Source organism: Pipistrellus hanaki, assembly GCF_964339955.1.
Source record: "Pipistrellus hanaki genome assembly, chromosome: 11".
Taxonomy (NCBI): Eukaryota; Metazoa; Chordata; class Mammalia; order Chiroptera; family Vespertilionidae; genus Pipistrellus; species Pipistrellus hanaki.
Window position 1 is genome coordinate 38,933,561 of NC_140513.1, and position 15,999 is coordinate 38,949,559.

Sequence of the window (15,999 nt, forward strand, 5' to 3'; positions counted from 1 at the left end):
GACCATGTGATCAGATTTTACCATCATCATCTTTGTCGCTAGGTTATTACCTACCTCCCTCAAAAGTCTTCCTTACTCTCTTCACTCAGTGATGACTTTAATACCAGACTGACTCAATGTTGTCCTCTCCATCATTATGTCTGTCATCATGAGACTTAAACATTAATACAGAAAAATAAATCTAACTCTGGTCTCTGTGTTCCTTGACTTCAACTTCACCCATTAAAAATATACATTTACTTATATATATATATTTAAGAGAACCATTGATTGGCTGCCTCCTGCAAGCCTCCTACCGGGGATCAAGTCCACAACCCTGGTATATGCCCTGGACCGGAATCAAACCTGGGACCCTTCAGTCCACAAGCCAATTCTCTATCCACTGAGCCAAACCGGGTAAGGCAACTTCACCCATCTTTACCTAAAAGCCTCCTCCCTCATCCACCTTCTCTTACTGTTAAATTCTAGATCATTTAAATATCCCCTAAATCATACTTCTGAAAACTCTATATCCACAATACTACTCTTTGATCACCATTTCCTTTCCTTCCATTTTATTTGCTATAGTATTCCTATTTCAACCATCCTTTGACCCCCATAGGGTCCTGAAATCCATTGACCTTAGTACCTTTTTAAAAATATATATATTTTATTGATTTTATTAGAGAGAGGAAGGGAGAGAGATAGAGAGTTAGAAACATCGATGAGAGAGGAACTTTGATCAGCTGCCTCCTGCACACCCCTATTGGGGATATGCCCGCAACCAAGGTACATGCCCTTTACCGGAATCGAACCTGGGACCTTTCAGTCCACAGGTTGATGCTCTATCCACTGAGCCAAACTGGTTTTGGCAACCTTAGTATCTTTAAAAAAACTATCATTTCTTTCTTTAACCTGCTGAGGTTTCAGAACCCTCCACTATAACCACTCCCTTGCAAAGACCTACGGTATTGACACATCACTAATCCTATTATCACTCAGGCTAGGAGAAAGCCTAGTTCTTTTTAAACTTAACTATATACCTTCTATCTATCTGTATGTAAGCAATTAAACTAACTGGAGAAACTCTCTAAAATTGGCCACACTTTAAATCTATGGCCACAAAACTTAAATGGGCACTTCAAACAACCAATTGCGTTTCTCTAACAAATGTAGTTGTAATTTGTTACATTCTGAGAGGAATTCACATCTTTCCCTCCTTCCTCAATTCTTTATTGCTATAGGCTCTCTAATCACTCAGCTAATGTTCTTGTCTTACACTTCTAATGACATATTCAAAATCAGAGTCTTCTGATCAGAGTGCTTTTCCCATTTTATCTATCACCTCAACTTCCAGCAGTACTCACTCTGCTTTATCTTGTACAGAGGCCTGGTGATGAAATTCGTGCACTGGGTGGGGTGGGGCTGTCCCTCAGCCAAGCCTGCCCCCTCTAACAGACTGGGAGCTCTCAGGAGATGTCCTACTGACGGGGAGTGGGCCTTAGCCATAGTGTGGCCTTCCTCTGCAGGAAGTGACTGGGCTGATCGGGGGAAGGCACCAGCCCCATCACCTTGCTGCTACTGCCACTGGTCAAAGCCGCCAAGATGTTTTCATCAACACGGACTCCAGTCCCTTCACCATAAAAAAAACGATAATTTTCTTTAGGTACTTTCAAGGTGTGTCTTTCATAGAATATGACATTCTTTTCTTTATTTTTTATCCTCACCTGAGGATATGTTTCCATTGATTTTTAGAGAGCTTGGAAGAGAGAGGGAAAGAGAGAGAAACATCAATGTGAGAGGGACACTTCAATTGATTGCCTCCTGCATGAGACCTGACCTGGGCCCTGGCCAGGGAGGAGCCTGCAACCTAGATACAAGCCCTTGACCAGAATCGAGCCCATACCCTATGATGGGCAGGCCGAGGCTCTATCCACTGAGCAAAACTGGCTAGGGCAGGATATGACATTTCTTAGCCCTTCCAGCAGCAGAACTTAGTTTTTCCTCCAGGAGAGAGGTGGAAAAACCCTAGATCACGTTCTTGCATTCTTATTCCTCAAGTTATCAAGAACACTGTGAGAGGCAGCTTACAGGGAGCTTAACCAATGAGCCTTCAGAAAAGGTGTTTCTGCCCTAACTGGTTTAACTCAGCGAATAGAGCGTCGGCCTGTGGACTGAAGGACCCCAGGTTCAATTCCGGTCAAGGGCACGTACCTTGGTTGCGGGCACATCCCCAGAAGGAGGTGTGAAGGGGGAAGCTGATAGATGATGTTTCTCTCTCATGTTTCTAGCTCTCTATCACTCTCCCTTCCTCTCTGTGAAAACTCAATAAAATATATTTTAAAAAAAGATAAGGTGTTTTCTCTGCAGCTCATGCACAGAGAACCCCCTGCATTGTGGCAGCTGGGCTGTCCACTGGGCCGGGGGCGTGTCCCAAGCCGTGCAGTGGCAGCTCTGAGCAGCCCCTGGCCCAGCGTCTGTCCACTTGATCTGTCCCAAGCCCCACAGTGGCAGCTCTAAGAATGCCCCTGGCCCAGCAGCCCGGTTCTGTCAGCTGGACTTCCGTCTGCTGGGCCGGGGGCGTGTCCCAGGCTGCGCGGCGGTGGCTCTGAGCAGCCCCCAGCTAGCTCAAAGTCTGTCCGCTTGGCCTGTCCCAAGCAGCTCAGCAGGGGCTCAGAGCTCACCTCTGGCCCAGCGCCCTCTGGGCTTCTGTCTGCTGGGCTGGGGGCATGTCTTAAGCTGCACAGTGGTGGCTCAGAGCACGCCCCTGGCCCGCAGCCCAGCGTTCTGTCTGCAGCCTTTCCTCCCTCTGAGGCCTGGGAGTGGGACACTAGCATCCCACCGGCACTATGGGCGCCGCCATCTTTGTAGCAGAGTGACAGTTAATTTGCATATTACGCTTTTATAAGATAGGATAATGTAAGGAGAGTTCTCATAGCTACCTAACTAAATCTAATCCTGCAAGGTTACTCAAAGCAGTGTTTCGCAAATTATTTATGCAGAACAATTTATAAAAAAATTTCAAGCCATCACAGTCAACTTTTATTAATTACAATTACAACAGATTACTAACAATAATTTTGGGAAACTATATGGCCTATGATATTCTACTTCTAGAATATTATCAGAGAAACAAAAATATATGTTCATAAATAAATGTATATGAAATATTTATGGCAGCTTTACTGATTATATCCCTAAAGCAAAAACAACCTAAATGTCCATCAATGACAAATGAACAAATTGTGATTTCAAGATAAATGAAAATACAAACAAACCAACCAAAAAAAATACTATCAGAATTTGTGGACACAGCTAAATAAGCAATGAGGAAAATTTATACTAATAAAGGTCAGATTGAGACTTTTCACAAGATGAAAAATCTCAATCTGACTTTCTACCTTAAGAGCCTAAAAAAAGGAGCAAAATATACCTACTAATGCAGAGGAAAGGAAATAATAAAGATATAAAAGATATCAATGAAAATGAAAAGAGAAAAATCAATGAAACAAAAATTTGGTTCTTAAAAAAAACATTAAATTTAACAAAACTCTAGCAAGATTGACAAAGAAAAGAAAACAATCCCAAAAGAAACAAATTACCAATATCATAAATGGAACAAGGGTATCACTGTATCATTACAGACCTTACAGATATCAAAAAGTTAACTGGAGAATCTATAAAACATATAAATTTAACAACTTAAGATAGAATGGACCAATTTCTCAAAAAACACTAACACAACTTATCTAATTTGAAATTGATTATTTGAATAGCTTTAACTATTAAGCTTAATTCATAACTTTAAACTCCACCTCAAAAATATCCAGATCCAGACAGTATCATTTGATAATTATTCAGAATACCAATTGCATACAATATCCCTGAAAAAACAGAAGCGGAAACTCTTTCAGAAACACATGAATAGAATTTTTAAACTTGATAAAGAATACCCATAAAAAATTACAGCTAGTATTATAGTTAACACTATAATACTATAATATAATACTAGAGGCCCAGTGCATGGAATTCGTGCACTCTGGAGGGAGGGTGTCCCTCAATCCGGCCTGTGCCCTCTCAAAGTCCGGGAGCCCTCAGGGGATGTCGCCTGATGGCTTAGGATGTCAGTTGGACATCCTTAGCGCTGCCACAGCAGCAGGAGAGGCTCCTGCCACCATTGCTGCCTTCGCCAGCCATAAGCCCAGCTTTGGCTGAGTGATGCTCGCCCTGTAGGAGCACAATGACCACCAGGGGGCAGCTCCTGCATTGAGTGTCAGTGTCCCGTTGGTGGTCAGTGTGCATCATAGCGACTGGTTGTTCTGCATTTGGTCAATTTACATATTACCTTTATATTATATAGGATGGTGTAATACTGAATGCTTTCCGCCTAAGATCAGAAAAATGGCAAAAATGCCTAAGCTCACTATTCTTATTCAACACAGTGATAGAAGTTTTAGCCAGTGCATAAGGAAAAAACAACAACACAGAAATAAAAGGCATACAAATCAGAAAGGATGAAATAAAGCTGTCCTCATTTGTAGATGAGATGACTGTCTATGTAGAAAATGCCATGGAATCTATTAAAATGGGGAGGGTCAGAGAAAGAGATCGACAGAAAGATATGGAAGAAGCCCAGACAGTATGGCTCAGTGGTTGAGCATTGACTTATAAACCAGGAGGTCGAGGTCGTGGTTCAATACCAGATGAGGGCACATGCCCAGGTTGCAGGGGGTGTGCATGAGGCAGCCAATCAATGATTCTCATCATTGATGTTTCTCTCTCTCTTTCAAATCAATAAAATTAAAGAAAAAATGTTTTAAGCTTTAAGTGTAATCAGTAGAATAGGTTTAAAATATATAACTTCAGAAAAAATTGAGTAAGAAAATCTTGATCAACAACAGCGAAGTAGAAAGGGGCATAGGAGGAATCAAACCATGCAAAGTAAGTAGTAAACAACAGTAAATGTGAATTGGCTAAACTCCTTTACTGTACAAAGTGTCTCACACTAAATAGAAAAAAAAACCCTCAAAATAAAGCCCACTATATATTATTTATAGTAAATAAAATGAATCAAAAAACATGATATAGAAAGAACAAAATAATGCTTTAAAATCTAGGAAGCAAAAATGTAATTAAAAATAAATAAATAGATAAATCTACACTCATAGGTACTGACACTTTAAAAATGAATGTATCAGCCCTAACCAATTTGGCTTGGTAGATAGAGCATTAGCCTGTGGACTGAAAGGTCCCAGGTTCAATTCCGGTAGTCATGTACCTTGGTTGTGGGCACATCCCCAGTAGGGGCTGTGCAGGAGGCAGCTGATCAATGTTTCTCTCTCACTGATGTTTCTAACTCTCTATCCCTCTCCCTTCCTCTCTGTAAAAAGTCTCTCTCTCTCTCTCTCTCTCTCTCTCTCTCTCTATATATATATATATATATATATATATATATATAATAAAAATAAAAATGAAAAATCAGATACGGTAGGTAAAAAAAATAAGTAGGACATTTGTGTAAATATAATTATAGTAAGCCTATTCTAACATATATCTCCAGACCTAAAGACAAACTACACATTCTTTTAAAATATACATAAAACATGTAAACAACTAAATATAAAAGTCCAAAGAAGTCTTTAAAAAAATTCTAAAATGAAGTTACAAAGACCACAATTATTGTGGCCCAGTGGTTGAGCATCGACCTATGAACCAAGAGGTCATGGTTGAATTCCTGGTCAGGGTACGTGCCTGGGATGGGAACATGCTTGGAGTTTCTTCAAAAAATTAAAAATAGAACTAGTATGATCTAGCAATTCCACTTCTGGGTATTTATCTGAAGGAGAAAAAAACACCTAACTTAGAAATAAATATGTACTCCATGTTCACTGCACTATTATTTCTAATAGCCAAGATATGGAAACAGAAATCTAAGTGTTCATCAACGGATAAATGGAAAATGTGATATATTCACAATGGAATATTATGCAGCCATAAAAAAAGAAGTAAATCCTGTCACTTGCAACAACATGGATGAAACCTGAGGGCTATTCAAAGTGAAATAACCTCCTAGACACAGATAATAGATTGATAGTTGCCAGAGATAGGAGATGTTAATGGATGGGTAAAATGGGTGTTGGAGGGTCAGAAGGTACAAACATCCAGTTAAAAAAATTTGTAACTATGTACAGTAGGAATGTTAACTAGATTTATTATGTGATCATTTCACAACATACTATATATAATAAAATCCTAATATGCAAATTGACCATCACTCCAAAATACAAGACGGCTGCCCCCACAAGATGGCCAGCAGGAGAGGGCAGATGGAAGAGACCAGGCCTGAAAGGGAGGGCAGCTGGGGAGATCAGGACTGCAGGGGAGGGCAATTAGAAGTGACCAGGCCTGCAGGTGAGGGCAGTTGGTGGGGGACCCAGGACTGCAGGGGAAGGCAGTTGGGGAGGACCAGCCCTGCAGGGGAGGACAGTTGTGGGGAACCAGGTCTGAAAGGAAGGGCAGTTGGGGGATATTAGGCCTGCAGGGGAGGGCAGTTAGGTGTGACCAGGCTTGCACGGAAGGGCAGTTGTGGGGGAATCAGCTCTGCAAAGGAGGGCAGATGGGGGGAACCAGGCCTGGAGGGGAGGGCAGTTAGGGACAATTGGGCCAGCAGGGGAGTGACCAGGCTGGCAAGGGAGGGCACTTTGGGGTGACCGGGCCAGCAGAGGAGGTCAGTTGGGGGCAACCAGGCCTGCAGTGGAGCAGTTAGGCATAGATCTGGCTGGCAGGGGAGTGGTTAGGGGGTGATCTGGCTGGCAGCAAAAGCAGTAAGGGGCAATCAGGCAGACAGGTGAGTGGTTGGGAACCAGCAGTCCTGGATTGTGAGAGGGATCCCAGATTGGAGAGGGTGCAGGCTGGGCTGAGAACCTCTAGTATACAAATATCAAATCATTATGTTATATACCTAAAACTAATATAATGCTTTAAAAAAAAAAAAAAAAAAAAAGAATGAAAGAAATAGGAACAATAAAAGAGTTTTCAATTCTAAAAAGAAGAAAAAATATTCCAGAGACTCTTAGAACAAGGAAATGTCAAGTATAGACATCATGTAGAACATAATTACTCCAGCACTACCTCCTACCCAAATGTACCCATTCACATACCTTGAGCACATAACACTGGCAGCCAAAGCTTCTGCCATGAAAATCTGAGGTTTATTCTCTAGGGAAATAAACGAAAGAAGCCTTGGACTTGAAGATAAAGGCACAGGAAAAGGGGTGAGGCTGAATATCTACCCCCAAGACAGATCACTTAAAATTTAGTTGTTGAATGGTCTTAGAAAATAGAACCCCACTTACATTTGGAGATTTGTTAACTAAAACCCCACTTTCATGCCAAACATTCTAAAATAATTTTGCCTGAAGCCCTACCCATAAAAAATACTTTGTAATCAGCTTTTTAATGCCTCCTCTTGAAATAAACAAAATAAATTCCTTATAATTTATTTTTTGCTATTAAGGTAACTGAATCCAATTTTATCATTACCCTATTAAAAAAAAAAAAGTACAGCCACCCAGCCCAGCTATAAAGATGATAATGCATATCTATGATTAGTTTTGAGCAATTTTATCTAATTATCCTCTTTGCAACAGTTATACTTCCAAACATTAGTTCCCTCATAGATTATAAAAAATAGAAAATAAGGAAGACGTTAAGACAATTCCCAAACAAAAGGTGATCCCAAAATCCAGACCCGAACACAAACGTTAGGGCAAATCAGTATAATAAAAATTTCAATACAAAAATCTTACATGCTTATCTTTCCTTTCTATAATATCTTGCTTTTGTTTGCATTTTTGAGATGTCTCCTTAATATCTGTTGCCTGTAAGATTGAACCAGAAGGGAAAAGATGTTAAAAACTCAAGTAAAATAAGTTATGTGCTTCACCCATCCAAATATTGTTATGTAAGTTAACCTACAATGCTTTTCCATGATTTCTTTCAAAAACCAAATATATCATATCACCAAAAATACCCCCAAAACACATTATCTGCAAATCTATAGGAGTTTATTCCTATGGGTATTAAAAACAACTATAGCAATACGCAGACATGTTTTTTAGTTTCTTTACATTTATTTTCTCATGTTCTTTCTAAAAACAACCCTATAGAATAGCAGAGTCAATAGTTTAAACTGTTCTCAGGAATATTACTTGAACCCTCTTATAATTAATCATATTTATTTTGTTTTCCTCTTTTTATATTTTGATATTTCTATAAAGTAGCAACCTTACAACAGTGATGATTAGAACGTTGCAAGCCCTATGGTGGTACAATTTCTAGTTAAAAAACTTAAGGAATCAACGCTACATGTCTTGCAAAGTATTTTTTGTATGTGCTCAAATAAAATACAGAAGTCCAAAATTGAGCCAGGAAAGTACCTTTGCTTTGATTTGAGCCTCCAAATTGTGACGCTGCATTTCTATTTCTTCAATTCGACGTGTTATAGGAATCTGCCCATCTTTAAGTTTTCTTACTTCATCCTTTACTCGGTCACGAGCTGATTTTACTTCTTCATATTCCTGACGAACATTTTCATATTCCTTGCAATTATTAAAAAAAAACAAAAAAAACCATGTTAATGCACTACTAGCTTAAACACATACCTAACATCAAGGTAGAAGCAGAAACTAAATCTATGAAAAGACTGTTTTGATATCCATTTGACACGTCTATTAATATAACATTTGCCCTCTGAAACTACTTCAGAAATGGTGAATACGAACACAATGGTTTACTAACAGTCTTGAAACTCATTAGGCATTTATCTCCATCAGTAGTTTGGACTCTGATATCCATCTCTTCCTGTTTCTGATATCCTAATGGCCAGTAATGACTAGTTCTCTTCTAGTCTCTCAATAGAGAAGGGATACAGAAATGTATAAAGAAGCAAAAGAAATTCAGTTATGAAATATAAAAATGAAAAAAGTATAAGACAAAAGGAAAATGAGTAAAAAAACAAAAAAACAAAAAGAAGCATGCAGGTGAAAATGATGCTTGTTATGTCACAGAAATTAATAAAAATAAGTGGAGCAGTAAGATGAAGTTAAAAAGAACATAAGTAAACATTAGAGTAAAGCAAAAAAGAAAAAAAAGACTGATGTCAATATTAGAAAATAAAAGAAAAACTGAAAACTTCGTAAAACAAAAATAAAGTAAATGCAAGAGTACTAATGGATATAGAAAAATGTAATAAAAATGAGTGGAAGAAGGGAAAAAGTTTAATAATGGAATTATGACACAGGGTAGGGTGAAATAACGGCAGGGGGTGAGAAGGACAAAAATGGAGGAACCTATTTTTCCAATCTAGTAACAATTATTTCCATCCTAACCCTGGAACAAACATTATAAAACTTTCTTACTTCTTTTCACCCACTGTAAAGGAATGCAATGAGGGAATTGAATCTTTAGCTCAAACTGCAATCATAAATAATAAAATATACATCACACAGTGATTAGAAACAGTAGCCTCACAAAACTTATGAAGCATGTGAGTCAAGATTACAGTTTATATCCTTCAGCTACCTGTATATAGCCGAATTTGATATTAATAGCACACTCCAAGCAAATTTTTCGTGACCAGAGGCCACTCAATTTAATTTTTACATGTGTAAACATTTTTATAACATCACCATTTTATAAAACAAAGCTATCTGTTTAGGACAAAAAATTGGAAGAAATCCCAGATTTGAGTCCTTAGACTTAGTAAACTGTCACTTGCTACTATGTTAATAACAGCACACAGCTATATAACAACACAGAGACAGATACATTTTATTATATATTAGAGGCTCATGGGGGAGTCTCTCAGCCCAGCCTGCATGCTCTCACAATCCGGGACCCCTTGGGTAGGGTCCAGTCCCATCGCAGCATGGCTCTGTTTCCCTGGGCCTGAGGGCCGGAACCAAGAGGCAGTCCAATTGCAGCATGCGGGCAGAAGGAGGGACCAAGATTCCCAGATCGCAGCACGGAGGCAGGGGGAGGGACCAAGAGGCTAGTCTGATGGCAGCAATGCCCTGGTTCCCCAGAACTGGAGGTGGGGGGAGGGACCCAGAGGCGAGTCCAAGGGCAGCATGGCTCAGTTCCCACAGCTCCCACCTGCCGTCACACTGCGGGTAGCTGGGACCCAGGACTGACTTCCACCGCACCGGCCAGGACCCTAGCTTGGTGTTCAGTGGTCCAGACATTTAGGGCGTGATGGCCCTGGCTCTTTAAATATTAAGGTTATAAAAGCAAAAATGAACAAAAGCACCTAATTGGAATTTGATCCTCCTTTCTAACTTACTTCAAGAATCACTATTTTTGTCTCTAATAACTAAGAACTTACCACCCATGGCCTTTTAGCTTCAAGCATTTCAATCAAATCTAAATGTCGTTTACGTTCATAGAACCTCTCCACATCTTGTTTATATCTTTCATTCCTCTGAACCATTTTCTCTAGATATTCTGTTTTCTCTTTGCATGAGGTCTAAAAGAAATATTTGTTTAAACTATTAGTTTAACTGGAAAAAAAAAAAGACAACAGGTCAAATTTTTTAATAATAAAAAGTATATTTTATTTAACAAGATTTTACAGTAAAGAATTCCACAGAAGTTCTTAAAAACTATGTAAAATAGTCCTAGCCAGTTTTGCTCAATGGATAAAGCGTCAGACTGCAGACCAGAGCCCCAGGTTCTATTAGGGTCAAAGGCATGTACCTTGGTTGCAGGCTCCTCCCCCGCCTGGGCCCTGGTCAGGGTATGTGCAGGAGGCAACCAATCGATGTGTCACTCTCATATCCATGTTTCTGTCTTTCCCTCTCTCTTTCACTCTCACTAAAAATCAATGGGAAAATATCCTCAGGTAAGGATTAACAAACAAAACAACAACAACAACAACAACAAACAAAACTATGGAAAACATGCACGTGTAAGCACTGGTCTAGGCACTATAATTTATTAGTCATGTGACTCTGAGAAAGCCCTGCCACCTCACTGAGCCTAGACTCTTCTTGCTTAAAGAGAAGAAAGTTAACTGCCTCATTCATCTCAAGGGTAGAAGCAGTTTACTTGCTTTGGGTAAAAGCTCATAAACTGTAAATTGATAAACAAATGAAAATATCAATGTTATGAATAGCCATGATGTAAGGACTTAGAAATGAGATGAAGAAAAGGTACTGCAAAATAACAAATACAAAGATGTACTTAGAATTTAGTATAATATATGCTTTTTTTCTTTCACATGACAGTAGGTAATTTCAGTGAGTGTTTCAGGTGGGAATATTAGATTGATTTGGGAATGGTAAAAAGAGATCTGAAGGTAAAATAATTACAACTCCTTTGGTCATTCACTCTGAATAAGTGTAATAAGAAAAATAATACTAAATTATAACAAAAACATATTATAAAGTATAAACAGTTACAGTACAAGAAAAAGCAATTATAAGATAACTTATTACAAAAACTTACAGAATCATTTTAGTTTATGGGCCCTGAGAAATGATTCATTAAATAAAACACCTTTACAAACAATATGCAAAAAGAGACATTTTAATTTGTTTTATTAAAGATGAAAAAAATCAACACTTCTACTAAATGTATCGTTTTCTTACAAAGTCCACCCTCATACAACTGAAATAATATTAGAACTGGCTGAATAGAGACACTATATTAAAAACTGTATGGTATTTGCTGCACTTATCCAAAGCTTACAAAATGCCTGGCAGATAAATATTAAGTAAGAGAATAATACTGAAACTTCTGAGACAAAAATGCTTTGTACCACTATTATTAGTTCCTTAGAAATTCAATAACATATATTCGATGAAATGATAGTAAAAAATTTCAAACTTTACATTTCTATTCTCACTTTCTGTAACTTAATTCAATTAATGTTAGCAATACAATCCTGCATGAAAAAAAATCACAAATATATGAATTTACTCAATGTACCAGAACTCACTTTTTCACATTTTGAGACATAGAAATCAACGAGGGGCAATTAAAATGAGTTGTCCATTTATAATTACCTCTAGTTGTTTTTCTTTTTCCCTGAAGTTTTTGAGTTCACAGTGATATTGATGCATTTCTGGAGGACCAATCGACTTCTCAGTAGCTTCAAGTAGTTCAATTTTACTGAGTTTTGCAAATTCTCCAACTTTATCCTAGAGCACAAAACTTAAATATTAGCAACTATTATCATTTATAAATATCTCCAAAATATTTTTCACTCAATGATCACACTTGTCAAGATGAAATAAGAGAAAAAAATATTTTGAGATGTGCTCTTATTATAATCTATGTCCTTTCATATATTATTCTTTAAAATAATAGAAATAAACTTAGGGTATAAACTATCATCTTTTTGAGAACCTTTAAAATTTTTCTGTGGACACCTTCTTATATCCTACACAAGAATAAACTCAAAATGGATTAAAGACTTAAAAATGTTGAACTCAAAACCATAAAAATCCCAGAAGAAAATATAGGCAGTAAAATCTTGGACATTTCTTGTAGCAACTTTTTTTTTTTGGTATATCGCATTTGGCAAGGGAAACAAAAGAAAAAATAAACAAATGGGACTAAATTAAACTAGAAAGTTTTTGCACTGCAAAAGAAACCATCAACAAAATGAAAAGACAACCCACTGAATGGGAGAACATATTCAATGATACATATGATAAGGGCTTAATATCCAAAATTTATAAAGAACTTCTAAAACTCAACCAAAAACAAACAATCCAAGTAAAAATGGGCAAACGACTTGAATGGACATTTCTCCAAAGAGGACATACAGAAGGCCAATAGACACATATGAAAAGATGCTCAACATCGCTAATAATCATAGAAATGAAAATTAAAACTACAATGAGATATCACCTCACACCTATAAGAATGGCTTTCATCATTAAATCAACAAACAAGTTTTGGCGAGGATGTGAAGAAAAGGGAACCTTCTTGTGTTGTTGGTGAGAATGCAGTTGGTGGAAAGCAGTAGGGAGCTATCACAAAAAATTAAAAATCAAACTGCCTTTTGACCTAGCTATTCCACTTCTGGGAATATATCCAAAAAAATCTGAAACACTAATTTGAACGAATATATGCACACTTAGTTCACTGCAGCATTATTTATAACAGCCAAGATTTGGAAGCAACCCAACAGACCATCAGTTGATGAGTGAATAAAAAAAATTATGGTACAGTTACACAATGGAATATTACTCGGCCATAAAAAGAAGGCATTCTTACCTTCTGCAATAAGATGATTGGACCTAGAGATTATTATGCTAAGTGAAATAAGCCAGGCAGAGAAAGACAAATACCATATGATTTCACTTATACGTGGAATCTAATGAAATTAATAAACAAAATAGAAATACTCACAGACACAGAGAAGAGACAGACAGCTGTCAGAAGGGAAGGGAGTTAGGAGGCTGGCAAAAAAAGGTGAAGGGATTAAGAAACAAACAAAAACACACAAACTCATAGGCACAGGCAACAGTATGGTGATTACTAGAGGAAAAGGGGTGGGGAAGGAGGTAAAAGAGAAAGGGAGGATAAATGGTAATGAAAAGAGACTTGACTAGGGTTTGTGAATGCACAATGTAACATACAGATGACATATTACAGAATTGTACTCTTTGAAACCTATACTATTTTATTAACCAATGTCACCCAATAAATTAAGTAAAAATTAAAAAATTCTATGTCAATATCTCCAGTTTCAGAGATTTTTATATATAATAATAAGCAGTTTGGGATAAGAGAAAATAGTCAAAATGATCATCTACCACACATCAATTGGAATGTTAGAAGGTAAAAAAAGAGGCAATTTTAAACATCTACTTTTGAAAATCACCTGACATCAGCTGATAAATGCTTTCAAATTTTAATTTTTACTTGATATAAACATGTAATCAAACCATCATTGTTTTTAAAGAAAAAAAATGAACTATAATCCAGTTACTATTACCAGGCAGCAGTAAAGATAAAGTTAAAAGGCATCTCATTTTAGCATTTAATATGCATTAGCAAGATGTTTTATTTTTACTAAAAAAATAAAATATATAAAGATGTTACAGGCATGCCTAAAGATTTAAGAATTTTAGTTTATCAAATATTTTATACAAAACCAATGATTAAGTTGTTTATTAATAAAAATTAACAAACAGAAGTCTATAGCAATTCAACCTACTCTTTGTACTTGAAAATAATACAATTTTATTTCCTGTATAATGTTCCATAACTTAGACTATTAACTGAAATTTTCCAATTTACTAGAAATAAGATTAATACCTTAAAACAGTGATTTTCAATCAGTGTGCCCCACTGGTGTACTGCAAGAATTTTTAAACATGTAATATCTGACTAAATCAGGGGCACTTACTTACCTCTTTCCCCCTAAAATTATCAAAAAAGTGACAACAGCCAATACAATAGCCGCACAGTGTGAATGAAAAAATTTTCTCTATTTTTGTTGTCAGATTGGCAAAAAATATACTTTCTGGTGTGCCGCAGAATTTTAGTAATTAATTTGTGTGTGTCTTGAGATGAAAAAGGTTTGTAAATTGCTGCTGTAAGAAACGAGATGCTACCTTTCTTACAAAGAACTGTTAGCATTAAGACTACTATGCTCAGTTTAAATAGTAATCTTTACATTCTTGTCTATATATATATAAAAGCCTAAGTGACTGAACGACTGGTCAACCGGTCGCTATGATGCACACTGATGATCAGGGGGAAGATGCTCAATGCAGAGAGTTGCCCCCTGGTGGTCAGTGCACTCCCACAGTGGGAGCACTGCTCAGGTGACTTATGGGTGCCAGACACCAGGCTCATGGCTAGCAAGGGCAGCTGCGGCAGCATGAGCTTCTCCTGCCTCCACGGCAGCACTACCGGCCGGCAGCCGTGGTAGGCACGGTGGGACTGGGATGAGCAGGAGCGGAGTGGTGCAGCACCAGACCAGGCCAGGCTGAGGGATCCCACCGGTGCACAAATCTGTGCACCAGGCCTCTAATATAGCATAAAAAGGAAACACTATATACAAAGCTTTCCTACCTTTACATTTAATTCTCTCATACCTGAGGTAGAAACTGGCAAAGATTGCCCACTTGAATATTTAAGGCTGCAACTTGCTCTTCTACTACTTTCTGGGTTGTTGATTTTTTGTTGATGAACCAAAAGGACTGATTTTTTGCCACATCAATCTCACGAGTAATAATAAGATTTCCAGAACTCCTGAACCTAGTTAAAAAATAATTTAAAAACATTTACATTCAAAATGCATACATTATTTCAGAAATAAAATTTTCAAGATACTCTTGCACCAAAGGTTGCTGAAAAGGATTATTATAATAATTTTTATTTCTTTTGATATTTTTATCCATCTAGAGAAGAAAACTTTGACATTTTATTAGTATTAATACATAATTTAGTACTTTTTTCAACATTCAAAATTATTTAAACTTAAAATAAAATTGAAATAAGTTCTAATATCGATACTAATTTCCAAACACTGCCAGAGGATTCACATATCTGGTTATTTATCCTTTAATCATTATGCTACTATCCAATCAGATTGCAATTCAAAATGGGTTGATATATAAAAGCATGTAACAGTCAAACCTTGAAAATCCCTCTACTTGGGAAATGTATGAATTAAACCAATTCTTGAGTATGCATTTCAGACATCAAAACTAGCCTGTCCATGGCTTCTCTTCATTATGTACTCCACTACAAATTCAGAGGGGACTATATCACATGGCTATCTAGGGACATTAAATGATAAATAACCTAAAAGAAGGGTATTTACTTATTCTTGCTTTTAGGAATATTACTGCACCATACTTCCCATCTATTCATTCATCTTCACTGGGAATCAGCAGCATGTGGTAAAAAGATAAATTATTGGTCTCCAATAGCTATATGATAATTTACAAACATTGTATATATAGATTATCCTATAATCAGAACTCTCCAAATAGT

General features: G+C 37.2%; 1 protein-coding gene across 2 annotated transcripts in view; it reads right to left on the reverse strand.

The window, feature by feature from the left end:
• Window positions 1-15,999, reverse strand: part of SMC5 (structural maintenance of chromosomes 5) — a 76,617-nt gene that overhangs the window by 39,592 nt on the left and 21,026 nt on the right. For both annotated transcript variants that reach the window (XM_084899485.1, XM_084899484.1), the window contains exons 4-8: window positions 15,096-15,258; window positions 12,045-12,179; window positions 10,364-10,504; window positions 8,418-8,579; window positions 7,788-7,859 (exon numbers count right to left, since the gene is read on the reverse strand). In XM_084899485.1, the coding sequence (XP_084755611.1) occupies window positions 7,788-7,859; window positions 8,418-8,579; window positions 10,364-10,504; window positions 12,045-12,179; window positions 15,096-15,258 (673 nt within the window). The remainder of the gene's footprint in view (window positions 1-7,787; window positions 7,860-8,417; window positions 8,580-10,363; window positions 10,505-12,044; window positions 12,180-15,095; window positions 15,259-15,999) is intronic.